We start from the raw sequence: 14252 nt of genomic DNA on the forward strand, positions 1-14252 counted from the left end.
GTATTTTGTGCTGTCACTTGAACTTGATTATTCTTTTGAGGAAGGATAGAGTAGAAAAGGTCATCAAAATAGTTAAAAGTAGTATTTCACCACGTGGCCAAAGGGGCCCTCCACACCATGTCCATCGGGTTTTCTGAGCTAAAAATAAATGCGGAGACCTGCATTGTTGCCAGCGTTCTCTATAGAAATATGAGTGGAAGCTCTGTTGATGTTTTTTTTTGTGTGTTTAGGAAATAGTTTCTAATTGATACTAATGTTTGGTTGGGCTGACTTCTAACAGTTTCTGTTTACTCTGAGAAATGTACCGCGTAGAGTACTGTAGCTCAAAGTGAAGATAATTAACAACATGTAAAATTACGTTTCTCTCACTCTGTAAACTATATGGCCCCTCCTTTTTTTTTTTTCCTTAAGAGGGGGTTTCTCATTTGAGAGACAGTGTGAAATGTTTATTTCTTTAAAATTCGGTTTAAAATAATGTATTTTATTAAGAACCTCTAACAGCTTTGCACAAACAAACCTTATCGATTGCAGCAGCAGCAGCCCCGTTTCAGACCTCTCAGGCTTCCGCCAGTGCTCCACGACACCAGCCCGCCTCGGCCTCCAGCACAGCCGCTAGCCCGGCCCATCCTGCGAAACTGCGGGCCCAGACCACAGCACAGGCCTCCACCCCAGGCCAGCCCCCGCCCCAGCCCCAGGCCCCCTCGCACGCGGCCGGGCAGAGCGCGCTGCCTCAGAGGCTGGTGCTCACCTCGCAGGCCCAGGCCCGCTTGCCTAGTAAGTGGCCTCACCTTTCCAGGTTTCTGCCATCTCTCTACCCCAGAGGAGTTGTGTTAAGAACACGGGGATGTAGGAGGAGCCTTGCTGTCCACTCCTGTGTCTTTCCCCAGCCCCATGCCCAGCGCTGCCTCTCACCAGTGCAGCCACCTCCGGCATGAGTCTAGCAGGGAGCGCCTCTGCGGAGGCCGCGTCCGGCCTTCTCCTGTCTGTGCTCTCTCTCCTGACCCCGCCATCCAGCTCTGCTTTCCTGCTGCGCTCACTCACTGCTTTGGTGCTGTTGTCGGCACTTCCCAGTGTTAGCCCCGGCCTTGTTCCACCAGCCACACAGGTGCACTCTGGGGGAGCAGATGCTCCTAGAGTGACAGCGACTGCTTTTGTTAAGGTCGCTTCCTTGCCAGTCATGTGAACAAGCTTTAGATTCCTAAAAAACATTAGCTCTTTTTAATCTCTCGCCTGTTACCAAACTTAAACTTGGGATGAATAATTGCTCAATCAAGATAACTTGTAACAATTTAATGACTTAAAAAACACAGTTATTAATTTTTTAAATACAGAACATTTTGCTGTGTCCAGTGGGATTAGTATGTTTTCAGACCTTACATGTACCCTATTAATTCTGTGGTGGAAATTATCCTGACTTAAAGTATTATATTGTTTCTCAAGTGCCACCTCAACTCCTTTTTTTGTTGGTATAGCCAAATTGCGTGGAGGCCTTTCTGGAAAGATGGAGATGGGAGAGGGAGTGATGCAGAGAGACACTGAGTTCAAACTAATTGTCTTTCCTTACAAATCTCTCTCTCTCCCATTGCCCAAAAATAAAGAGTAATTGTCCTAGTTAATTGCCCTAAGGGAGAAAGCAGTTGCATATGTTACATCTTTATCAAACTAGACACTGTCTTGCGTGGGATGAAAGTCATGTTGGTGGTTGCCAGAGGAGCTGTTCTTTGGGAGATCTGTAAAGTGAGCAAAACTGCTTTTCCTGTGGGCCGGTTCTCACCTGTGTATGGAGCAAGGAGGATTGTTGGGAGATTGACACTTCTATGCACAAATCTCTGTCTTCTGTTTCCATTTTCCCCTCCTTGTTCACAGTTATTCTGTGGGCAAGATGCCTCTAGACATTTTTCTAGTCTCTTACTAACTGTTCTTTTTATCATATCACTAATAATTCTGGCATGGATTTTCTTGGGAAGAACATTTAGACTCAAGTATCAACCATTGGGAAATAAATCTTTAAACCTGTTGTTCAGTAGTAGCCGGAAGGTAATGCCTTTTTGAGTTGGGGGCATATGACCACGTCTGAGTTATGTTTTTTCAAAAAAAGGGTTTTAAGCAACGCTGAGTTTTACTTTTTTTTTAAAAAACAGTAAATGTTATAGATTGACTTTTACCGTCTAATTCAAATTAGTATGAAGTTTTATATCTTCAAGATTTTTTTATGTATGTGATTTATTTATGTATTTAGAGGCATTGCTAGATCTTGTAGGTGCTGTAGCTCACACCTGTAGTCCCAGCTACCTGGGAGGCTGAGGTGGGAAGATCACTTGAACCCAGGAGTTTGAGGCTGCAGTGAGCTATAATCCTGCTACCACACTCCAGCTTGGTTCATAGCCAGACCCTGTCTCTCACAAAATAAATAAAAATACATTCCTAGATTTTGGAGAGTTATGGGTGTAACTGAAGCTAGTTATTTTTTATATTTGTGAAGATACAGTCTCTCTTTGTGAGCTAAATTGGACAGGTACTTTCCACATTTATAAAGTTCTCTAAAGTTTAGGTTCATGTGTGAGTTTCCAAGTGTATTACAAATAAATTTCTGCTTTTTTTTTTTTTTTTTTTTGAGGTGGAGTTTCACTCTTGTTGCCCAGGCTGGAGTGCAATGGCCCAATCTCAGCTCACTGCAACCTCTGCCTCCTGGGTTCAAGCGATTCTTCTGCCTCAGCCTCTTGTGTAGCTCAGATTACAGGCGCCCGCCACCATGCCTCAGCTAAATTTTTTTTTTTTTTTTTTTTTTTGCATTTCTAGTAGAGATGGGTTTTCACCCTGTTTCCAGCCTGGTCTCGAACTCCTGCCCTCATGTGATCCACCCAACTCAGCCTCCCAAAGTGCTGGGATTACAGTCATGAGCCACTTCATGCAGCTGATTTCTGCTGTTTTTGATGTTTGCTGCTTTTTTATTGTTTGGGTAGAAAAGTAAAATATTCCTTAATAGCTTCCTTAATATTATCAATATCTGATATCTAAAATCCCTACCAGTTATGGTTAAGTTAACCATTAAAATCTGACATTTTGTTTTCTCTTTTTAATGAAAATAATTATTTTTAAAAAGTTGTAGAAGACACTACCTGATAAACATTTCTGTGGTGCTTCAGTTTATGATAGATGGTCATTATATACAAGAAATGATTGTCAATATGACACACCCAAATTTTTTCCAAAATGATCTGAATTCACCTTTTCATCTCCGTTTCAACAGGTGGCGAGGTAGTGAAAATAGCTCAGCTGGCATCCATCGCAGGACCACAGAGCCGCGTGGCTCAGCCGGAGACGCCGGTGACACTGCAGTTCCAGGGCAGCAAGTTCACCCTGTCGCACAGCCAGCTCCGGCAGCTCACGGCGGGCCAGCCGCTGCAGCTGCAAGGTAAGGATAAGGAAGAGAGAGCACTTGACGCTGAAATTGACAAAAGCGCCTCACCGTGAGCCCTGCTGCCCGCAGGCCTGCTTCGTGCATGTACGCTTCAGGCTTTTCCCTGTGTCCAATGATGCGTCTCATGGTCCGCGGAGGACCGGCCCAGCGAGACGCCGTTCAGCAGCCACTGGGCTGCCTGCGCTTGACGCGTGTCAGACAAACAACTGGCACGTTCTTTCCCAGCATCTGCCCTTTGAAGAGAGTTTCGTATTTTGTAGATCAAAGTAGAAATATTTGGCCAGGCGTGGTGGTGCTCTCCTGTGGTCCAAGCTACTCGGGAGGCTGAGGTGGGAAGATCACCGGAGCCCCAGAGGTTGAAACTGCAGTGAGCCGAGATCGTGCCACTGCACTCCAGCCTGATCACAGAGTGAGGCTCCCATCTCTAAATAATAGATAAGTAACAGAAATATTTGCTGCTTTCTAATATAGGTGTGAGACAAATTGTCCCCAAAACACCACAGGATTAGTAATTTTATGTATGAGAAATCATTTTCTTCTATCAACAGACTTAATTTTAACTCCCAGACCCAAAGCCCAGACCTTTGGTGAAGAGCAGTGTGTTTATATAGTAACTGCTCTTTAAAAAAAGTGAGGGAGAGGAATTGAGTAGTCCCTTGTCCTGGTGGTGGGATCATTGGCTCACTCTGTTTTAGTTTAGGGTTCAGGGAGCACCCACAGCAGCCCCAGCAGCCGCCTTCCCCCTCCTTCCTCGACAGCAGCCTTAGGGGCTGCCTCCCTCCCACCCCCACACAGCAGCCCTGGTGGCACCTTCCCCCACCTTCCCTGACTGCAGCCTCAGCGACCGCCCTCCCCAGTGCTTTCCTCATGATCGCTGCCTGTGGTATTTGTCAGGGTGGAAGGTTTTGTCATTAGTGGGGTGAGCCCACTGACCTCCTTGGAGAGAGACACACATCTCAGCAGAACAAGGCCTGCCACAGAGAAACGATTCAGTTTGGTTTACTTCCTTTTTTTTTTTTTTTTAAACATTTTTTTGGCCCACAGAGGTGGGGCCAATTGGTAACATCTCTGATGGCCGCCAGTTTTCATAAAGTATGACATGGGAAGCTATCTCCAGAGTAAAAGAAGTCAGAAAGATGCAGTCATACAAGATCCAAAGTGGCAGCCTCCTTAAAAAGCAGCAGAAAAGCCACAGGCATCTGGGCTAAAAACAGGGTTTTGTTCCATTTCTTCATTCTCCTTGACTGCTGTCAGGAGTGACTGCAGTGATCTGGGAGTGAGGATGTCCAGCTCAGTACCTCGAACAGCACAGCAGGTCCTCAGCAGCTGTGTGTCACACACCTTCCGTAAGGGACAGAGGGTAGATGGCCTTTTCTTGACATTGAGCAAGAGACCTTGCCTCTTAGTATGTCATCATCCACTGTTGGTGATGGGTTGCCACTGTTCTCACAGTGACTGAACTTTGCATTGATTTGTTTGTTTAGATTTGATTTTCAGTTTGTCGACTCACTTTGTACTGTTTGGAAGTGCCTGGAGTGTGTGACTGTGATGTACACGTGCCTGTTATTGACACCTAGCGGACCTATGATTGCAGGCAGCGTCCTCCAGATCGTGTCCGCCCCCGGGCAACCCTACCTTCGAGCCCCTGGCCCCGTGGTGATGCAGACCGTGTCTCAGGCGGGCGCTGTGCACGGCGCCCTGGGAAGCAAGCCCCTGGCCGGCGGTCCCAGCCCTGCACCCTTGACCCCACAAGGTAGGGTGCTCTGAGCAGGAGGGAGACTTGGCTTGGAAGCTTCTTTCTCTTCCATCTAAGGCGAGTGGAAGGCATTCATGTGTCTTTGACTGTATCTCAGAACAGCACAGTCTAGTGTGTAGCCATCTCTGATTTCTATAGATGTGTCATTCAGCCTGATTTATTTTCTTTTTCTTGTGCTTTCAAAGGTATTGGTTGGATATAACCAGCCTCCACTGTCCTTAGGGTTTTGTTTTGTTTGTGTTCTCACAAGAAATTTGGAATCATGAGAAATCTTGCATGTTATTCGCCATCACATTCAGTGTGCTCAGTCTCCCCTGGGAGTGGGACCGTGTGGCCGCCCACGCAGGGCCTGGTTCTTTGTCCGGCCCGAGCTGCCACTCCTCATCCTGTCTCGCCACCTGCTTCACCTCTGAGTCTTCACTCTGCCCCTGCCTTGGCCCTGGGTCTCCCTGGACATGCTCTGTCATGATGTGGTGTGTCCTCTGGAACCCAAAGACCTGTGGCGGCAGCTGGGAGCCTAGAGGGGTGAGGCTCTCTCCTTGGGATGGAGCCCTTGTCCTGGTGGCCGAGTGGTGTTTGTTCAGTTCCAGCCCCACCTCTGCATAGTGGGCAGTGATGTTGGGTGGGCCACTGCCAACCTGTTAGGCTCTGTTAGGCATCAGAGGAGGCTGCGAGCCTGGAGTGGGGAGGGGCCATGGCTTGTTCTCCAGTCCTGTTAGCGTCACCCTGCAGCAGTCCTGCATGCCAGCGTGGTCAGCAGTTCCACTCGCCAGGTTTTGCCCCTACCCCCAGAACCAGGCATCTTGGGGATTCCAGAACCAGCTGCTGCACCCTTCTTCGCGGGCTGATGAGTCACTGTCCTGTGGAAGCCCTCCTCAGCTTCAGAGACCCCAGTACCAACTGGAGTCCTGGACCCTGAGGGTCTGAGCCCAGACACCCCTACCCCCAAGTGCTGAGTTCTGACAACCTCAGCCTCTCTCCCCTAGTTTTCCCCTAGGGTGACTCTTAACCCCTGGGCCCCTTTTCAGCACTCAGACACCTCTTTGACCACATCTTTGTAGGAAAGTCTGCCACACTAAGTGGCATGGCTTCTGCCTTCCTCGTTGGCCCTGGCTGGTAGCTGGTGTCATGTCAGGAGCAGCTCCGGGGAACGGATATGAAACGGGCACTGGCTTGCTCTGTTGCAGTCGTGAGGACTGGGTGGACATCCTGCCAGGGCTGGGCTGCTCATGGCAGGCAGAAGCCTCACAGTTATCAGGCTGTCACCTGGGCTAGGAGGTGGCCACGTGCTGATGGCGATGGGGCACCCAGGGCCTTGGAGGTATGCTAGGATGCTTCTGGGTGGCTCTGGAGTGCTTCCCAAAGGAAAGGGATAAACTCCTGGCTCCATTCAGCTCCAGTCATGGCCTGGGAGCCAACATGCTTCCGTAGCAGATCTAAAGCATTTAAGTTTGAGCCATGCACATTCCAGCCATGTGCTGGTGGAGGATGAGGCCTTGGGGACATGCTGTTGCAGAATGACTTTCTGCGGAGTGTGCTGGTGGAGGGCGAGGTTCCATGGAGCATGCTGGTGGCAGATGAAATCCTGTGAACTTGGCGTTCCTTTTCACCTCTTCCTTTATGCATTTGTAGTTGGCGTTCCGGGCCGCGTGGCGGTGAATGCCTTGGCTGTGGGAGAACCTGGAACGGCCTCCAAACCAGCTTCTCCCATTGGAGGGCCAACCCAGGTAAGCACCTGAGCTTGAGACCCTGGTGCATGTGGACAAGTGGCTTTCCAAGAGCTGCTTGTTGTGTTCAGTTGTGATATTTAAAGGCTCCTGTGAATCCTCAAGTTATGTTATTGAATTCTTATTTTAAAACACAAATTTCCTAATACAAGAAATGAAACTGGACTTATGACTGCCAAAATCTCTTTTTGTATTTTTTTATGTCCTTCTGCAAGTCTTCCTGGGCATTAGAATTACTCACTTGTGTCTTGAGAAATTCCCATCTTGACAGAGAAGAGAATGCTTGTGCTCTCTGCTTCATTTCCATTTCTGTTTCCTGTAGCTGTCGGCTGCATTTCAATCTCTATTTCCTGTAACATAAGACCTTGGATATTGAACTGGATCCCATAGGTGGGAAATTCCAGGGGGTTTGGTGAAGACGGTAACTTGTCGTTCTGTTTCTCAAGTAACTGTTTTTCATCACTTTTTGATAAAGGAGGAGAAGACCAGACTCTTGAAAGAGCGCCTGGATCAGATTTATTTGGTCAACGAGCGGCGCTGTTCTCAAGCTCCAGTCTATGGCAGAGACTTGCTAAGGATTTGTGCCCTGCCTGGCCACGGAAGGGTACAGTGGCGTGGGTCCCTGGATGGCCGTCGTGAGAAGGAGGCCGGGCCAGCACACAGTTACGCTTCATCCTCAGAAAGTCCAAGTGAGCTGATGTTGACGCTTTGTCAGTGTCGAGAGTCTCTGCAGGATGTTATTGACAGGTACTGCAGACCTCGTGGCCTTTTCGGTGCTCTCTGGCTGCGTTGCGCCCCAGCAAGTCCCCTTCTTGTCTCGTGGATATTCATCTTATTCCCATCGGCTTCTCCCCACGCTGTCCCTTAGCAGTCTGTTTTGAAGTTACTGTTTGAGGTCTTCAGCTTTGGGGTTAGATGGTTTTATTATCTGGGTCTCAGTGCCAGGCACGGCTTCTGAAGGAAGTTGGCAGCCCTGGGGCAGAGCCACAGCACTGAGCTCACACTGTGCTTGGGGACAAATGACTGTGTTGCTAAGGACGTTCTCCATTTGATTCTTTCAAAACAATGACTGCATTAAAAGATCCTCATGAGTGAGTGAACGTTACATGATGACAAATATGTGCCAGAGTTGAGCTCAGAACATGCGTTAATGGAGAGCAAATCCGAGCTCTGGTGGGCACGGTGGGCACCTGGCCACTCTCACTGAGCTTGCTTTCAGTAGAGCGCGTTACCCTGTTTGCAGTTCCACTCCCTGCTTCGACCCGGTCTCCAGGCTCTGCTTCAGACATGTTTTCTTCCCTTCTTTACAGCTGTTGTATTTCTCATAGTTGTATCCTGTCTACAAAGGGAAACCTGGCTTCTTCCTGTACCTTGGCTCAGCTCAGCTTTCAGGTCTACCTATTTCAGTGCTTTCAGATCAGGAAACAGAATTAATGGGAAAAAAGAAAACTGGGAGTGCTTCTCCAAGGCCGAACAAGCCACCTCTGGCTTCTCCTGGTCTAGGAGTGGCTAAGTCAGTGACCTTGGGCTCCTGGAGTTTTTCTTTCGAGTACTGGTTTGTCTTTGTGTGCTCCTCCCACCATTCTTTCAGTTTGTATACAGTTGGGAGTGAGTCATAGCTGATGTCCATAGCAAGGGCCTTCTGGCGCAGGTGACCTCCACAGGTTGCAAGGTGGGCCTCAGGTTGGCTGTGCGATCTTCGCTATCTTGTCATTGTCCTAAAGATTCCTTCACCCTGAGTCTGGCCCCCGTCCTGGTGGCACAGTCTGTAGCAGTTCTAGGATCCACGAGACAGTGCACCTTTGTCCCGAACTTTCCAGCTAAAGACACACTGGAAAGAGAATGGCTCATCTCTGAACTAGTGCCTGCGGCCTAGGGAATCCACCCCCATTGATCGATCAGCCCTGGACTGTCTGAATTAGTCCCTAAGGTGGTGGTGGTTGGTCAGGACTGGTTAGGATCTGCCTCGTTGGGCCCCTACCCGTGTGCCAACAGCCACGTCCCCATGTGACTGGGTTGAGCCCTGCCGTTTCCTGGGACTTGGACTGCCGGAGGTCTCTGCCGCATCTTTTGGGAGCCCCCATGCTGGGTGAAGGTGTGTGGCTCCTGGTGGTGATAAAACATGCTTTCTGCTCCTCAGGGTTGCCTTCGTGATTCCTCCGGTGGTGGCAGCACCCCCGTCCCTATGGGTGCCGCGGCCGCCACCCCTGTACAGCCACAGAATGAGGATCTTCAGGGAGGGCCTGAGAGAGCACGCTGCACCTTACTTCCAGCAGCTGCGGCAGACGACGGCTCCGCGCCTGCTGCAGTTCCCTGAGCTGAGGCTGGTGCAGTTCGATTCAGGTATGGGGCAGTTGGTGGTGTGGCCCGTGTGAGCTGGGCTGGCCCTGGATGATGAGACACTCTTGATGTGATTCGTTTCCCAGGAAAGTTGGAAGCTTTAGCTATCTTGCTTCAGAAGTTGAAATCTGAAGGACGTCGGGTGCTGATTTTATCACAGATGATTCTTATGTTGGACATTTTAGAGATGTTCTTGAACTTCCATTACCTCACCTATGTAAGAATCGATGAAAATGCCAGCAGTGAGCAACGGCAGGTGAGAAGGACATTGCTTGCCTTGTCCCTGATGGGTCAGCCACCGGTGTGTAAGGCCTGAGTGCTGTGTAAATTCAGTGGTCTCATGGCCCTTCTAAGTGAAAGGAGAAGGACTTAATGAGCCTTTGAACTTCCTTAAGTCTCAATCCATCCTTTGATATTTTTTATTGAAAGCCATGTTGTTAGGTAAATGCAGTCTTGATGTCTCAGAATAAACACTGGTGACCTGCAGTCATCATTAAGACAATACTGGTGTACTTCAAGAGGTAACTACGGGGTAAAAATATGAAAACAATTCCAATCAATTTAGAATTAAAGGAAATACAAGTTAAGATAATATGCCCGTTGTTTACTTACTAGATTTGCCAAGGCTGTTTTGATTCATCAGGCACAGTGAGTCAGACACTCTCACTGTATAGCCTGCCGTGGAGGCATAAACTAGTATAGTTCTAGAAGGCAACCTGGCAGTATGGATTTGAACCTTAGTGGTAATGTATTTAGAACCCTTTACTTACATAACAACAAACACACCACGTGAGATCTGTCTGCAGAGTCGTCGTTGAAATGTTGATGGTAATCCACAGCTGGGAACAGTCAGTGTTCAGCAGAAGAGTGAGTGCATAAGGGGTTGTCCCTGGGCCCCGCGCCCCGGCAGCTTCATGAGCAGAAACCGTGCCCAGCATTCCATGTGGTGCGCTAGGCCCTTGTCAGCAGCATTTCAGAGCCAGCTTCAGTAGCATGGCCCCATGTCCCCCAGATGCTGCCCTGTAAGTCACGCGACCTGCTTTATCTCACACACATGCTCATACACACGCTGAAGAGGGCTAGAACGAAATAGAGCAAAAGGTGGTTTAACAAGTTTTCTTGGTGATAGTCTAACAAATTACAGGCAGAATGCTTTGCAGGAAGAGAGATGTTCAGTGGTTAGGTTTCGTTTCCGGCACAGAAATAGTTATGGAAGAGAAGTATTCAAGTCATCTCCTTTCATGGTCCTCAGTGAGCTTAGAGGAATGTCCTTCACGGTTTTATTTTTCCTGCTTCCTCAGCCTTACTCCAGGGGCTTTTTGTTGCCTGTAAAGTGCCCTGGCATTGCCTGAGGATAGATGAGAAAGCACATATCCCTCCCCAGTAAGACGCTGTTTTCTTTTGGGGCCTACAAGTTGAGCTGACAGTAAATGCAAGGTGGAATCTAACTTTTTCTTGTCACTCATGGCTGGTGTTATTTAAACCGTGGGTATGAGGGTGTTGGAGATGGGTGAGTGTAAGATGATGGTGGCTGCACGGAAGAGCCATAATACAGTGCAGGGACCTTGGTGTTGCTTTAACATGAGCCTTGTGTTGAATGGAATACAAACCAAGCAGTTTTGCTATGCGATAATTTCTTTTTCTTTCTTTCTTTTTTTTTTTTTTTTTGAGACAGAGTCTCGCCCTGTTGCCCAGGCTGGAGTGCAGTGGCGCAGTCTCGGCTCACTGCAAGCTCTGCCTCCCGGGTTCACCCCATTCTCCTGCTTCAGCCTCCCAAGTAGCTGGGACTACAGGCATCCGCCACCTCGCACGGATAATTTTTTGTATTTTTAGTAGAGACGGGGTTTCACCATGTTAACCAGGATGGTTTATATTTCCTGACCTTGTGATCCGCCCGCCTCGGCCTCCCAAAGTGCTGGGATTACAGGCATGAGCCAGCACACCTGGCCTGCTATGGGATAATTTCTAATTGATAAATGGTGAAATGTGTCAAAGGTTTCCCAACATTTTCCAGGAATACTGACTCCAGTGTTTTGTTTCATCTTAGGAACTGATGAGGAGTTTCAACAGAGACAGGCGGATTTTTTGTGCCATTCTTTCCACTCACAGCCGTACCACAGGTATAAACCTTGTAGAGGCAGACACCGTCGTGTTTTATGACAATGACTTGAATCCAGTGATGGATGCCAAAGCTCAGGAGTGGTGTGATAGGATCGGGAGATGCAAAGACATCCACATATACAGGTGAGGGCCTGCAGGGACGGCCGTGTGGAAATGGAGTCAATGAGAAGCTTTACAGGAGGTATTGGTGCAAGAAGTACTAATGCAGAAACAAAAGGAAAAACTAAAGACAATACATGATATCTAATTTTAAACTAGGTTTTGTTTTCCTTCAGACAAATTTATGTTTCTGCTGTTTTATTTATTCCTTTTATTTATACTCAACATTTGCTTGAAATTGTAAGTTAGTGATGCTGCTCACACAAATCATCTTGCCGTCCTCAGTTTTTACATGTGGTACCTCTTCCAGAGTACCTCAGTCTTAAAAGTACGATTTAGGTTTTGGGTTGTTTTAATTATTATGAAGTAAAAGTTATCTGTTAGTAAAATGGCTATTGAAAGAATGGTCAACACCTGTGAAAAGAAGAAAAAGAGAATTAAAATAGATTTTTTTTTTGAGACGGACTCTTGCTCTATCGCTCAGGCGGCAGTGCAGTGGCACGATATTGGCTCACCGCAACCTCTGCCTCCCAGGTACAAGCGATTCTTCTGCCTCAGCCTCCTGAATAGCTGGGACTACAGGCGTGCACCACTACGACTGGCTAATTTTTGTATTTTTAGTAGATATGGGGTTTCACCATATTGGCCAGGCTGGTCTCGAACTCCTGACCTCGTGATCCGCCTGCCTCGGCCTCCCAAAGTACTGGGATTACAGGCATGAGCCACTGCGCCCAGCCAAAATCTATTATTATGTTTTTTTTGTTTTGTTTTGAGATGGAGTTTTGCTCTTGTTAGTCAGGCTGGAGTGCGATGGCGCCGTCTCGGCTCACTGCAACCTCCACCTCCTGGGTTCAAGTGATTCTTCTGCCTCAGCCCCCCGAGTAGCTGGGGTTACAGGTGTGCGCCACCACGCCCTGCTAGTTTTTGTATTTTTGGTAGAAACGGGGTTTCACCATGTTGGCCAGGCTGATCTTGGAACTCCCAACCTCAAGCGATCTCCCGCCTTGGCCTCCCAAAGTGCTGGGATTATAGGCATGAGCCACAGCACCCAGCCTATTATTAGCTTTAAAGATAAAAACTGTAACTGTCAAAACACAATTGGGAGACATGGAGAAAGGTTACTCTATATTTTTAAATTTCTAAGTGCTTACTGTTACAGTGTAATAGGATATTTACTTCTTTTGCTTATTTTGTGCCTGGTTGTGTACCGAGTGCAGCCTAGGCTCGCCTCTCATAGTGATGTGTCAATTCCCAGTAGGGAACCTGAGACTAGACAACTATGGTCCCTGCATGAGATCTCCTAGGTAGTAGCTGACCCTGCAACTACAACCCCAAGTGTGCTTTAACCTCTTTTTTTTTTTTTTTTTTGAGACAGGGTCTGTTGCCTAGGCTGGAGTATAGTGGTGTGATCTTAGCTCACTGATGCCTCTATCACCTAGGCTCAAGTGATCCTCCCAGCTCAGCCTCCCGGGTGGCTGGGGCTACAGGTGTACAGCACCATGCCTGGCTAATGTTTGTATTTTTTGTACAGACAGGGTTTCACTATGTTGCCCAGGCTGGTCCCAAACTCCTGGACTCAAGCAGTCAGCCCGCCTCAGCCTCCCAAAGTGCTGGGATTACAGGCGTGAGTCACTGCACCCAGCCCGCCATTTGTTTTTTAACAAGACAGTTGGTGTCATAGTAATTCAAATGCTGTATTTAAATTGTTTGATTATTATTTTTCTTGCTATAAATGCATTCCTTGTTCCTCGAGGAAAAAAAGGAAAGCCTGTAAAGAAAAACAAGGATCCTATAGAGGCAGCAATTATTAATATTTAGATGCACATCTTTCCAGACATGTTTCTGATTCTTTAAGAAGGCTCACACTATGTCTTATTTTGTAAACTTTTTTTTTTTTTAACAGTATATTATACATATGTTTCCATGGTGATGAATATAAGTTTGGTGCATGGTTTATGTTGAATGGATAAGGGCTTAGTGTGGAATCCATTCTGCATTGTTGGCCCTTTAGCAATTACTAGCTAGAAATTGGAAAAGTGTTTTATTCTCAGTAGCAATAAAGTCTCAGGCATGGCCTTAGCGGTGCAGGAACAGGGCATCTGAAGTGTGGCATGAGGTGGCCTTGAAGGATGCAGGATGAGCTGTGCCAAGTGTGAAGACCCACTTTGTTCTTGAGTGGGTAGACTTCGTTCATGAACTTGTGAAGTTTCTCCAAAGTAATACTAAAATTTAATATTTTTGTGAAAACGCTTCTCATGGGTGTGGAGGTTGTATGCGTGCACACACGTGGCTGGGTAAGGTGGTGCCAGTGTGCTTGCGGTGCGGACATCCTGACGAAGGCCGCCATCATGATGCTCAGTGTTGCGGGTGGGAGTGTGCCCCACTATGAGCCATGGGGACCCCCAAACCGCATGAGGGTGCTGTTGGTGTCAGGGCAGATAGCCTGGCATCCATGGGGAGTTTGCATGTTAACAGAGGTTGGCTGTCACAGTAACTGGAGGGCCTTTCTGTCATGAATGTGCTGCATACCTTGCGCTCCATGAGTGAGAGGACGGGCTTGGAGTGCTGCTCCCATGGCTGACCAGAGCGGAGTCCAGAGGGATGAAGGACTTGAATGTTTTCAGTGGAGCAGCAGTATTAGAACACTCTTGAAGAGACAGTGCCTGTGGCCGAGAGCTGGAAGGGACCGCCTGACCCACACAGACCCCGAAGTCAGGGGAGACAGGCACACGGCTGCAGTGAGACAGGAAGCCGAGCGTTGTACAGATACGGTGAGCCCAGTGGGCAG

General features: G+C 48.0%; 1 protein-coding gene and 1 non-coding gene across 44 annotated transcripts in view; both read left to right on the forward strand.

The window, feature by feature from the left end:
• Nucleotides 1-14252, forward strand: part of EP400 (E1A binding protein p400) — a 134362-nt gene that overhangs the window by 74409 nt on the left and 45701 nt on the right. For 38 of the 43 annotated variants that reach the window (XM_028830189.2, XM_028830193.2, XM_028830194.2 and 35 more), the window contains 8 exons: nt 532-774; nt 3251-3415; nt 5016-5174; nt 6810-6904; nt 7380-7651; nt 9045-9247; nt 9331-9500; nt 11292-11488. In XM_028830189.2, coding sequence (XP_028686022.2) covers nt 532-774; nt 3251-3415; nt 5016-5174; nt 6810-6904; nt 7380-7651; nt 9045-9247; nt 9331-9500; nt 11292-11488 — 1504 coding nt within the window. The remainder of the gene's footprint in view (nt 1-531; nt 775-3250; nt 3416-5015; nt 5175-6809; nt 6905-7379; nt 7652-9044; nt 9248-9330; nt 9501-11291; nt 11489-14252) is intronic. The other 5 variants (XM_028830205.2, XM_077955854.1, XM_028830206.2 and 2 more) reach the window with 1 other exon arrangement.
• LOC114671201 (small nucleolar RNA SNORA49) lies at nt 10537-10672 on the forward strand. Its single transcript, XR_003721088.2, has one exon. It is a non-coding gene; the product is annotated as a small nucleolar RNA SNORA49 (small nucleolar RNA).

Source organism: Macaca mulatta, chromosome 11 (genome assembly GCF_049350105.2).
Source record: "Macaca mulatta isolate MMU2019108-1 chromosome 11, T2T-MMU8v2.0, whole genome shotgun sequence".
NCBI classification, from domain to species: domain Eukaryota; kingdom Metazoa; phylum Chordata; class Mammalia; order Primates; family Cercopithecidae; genus Macaca; species Macaca mulatta.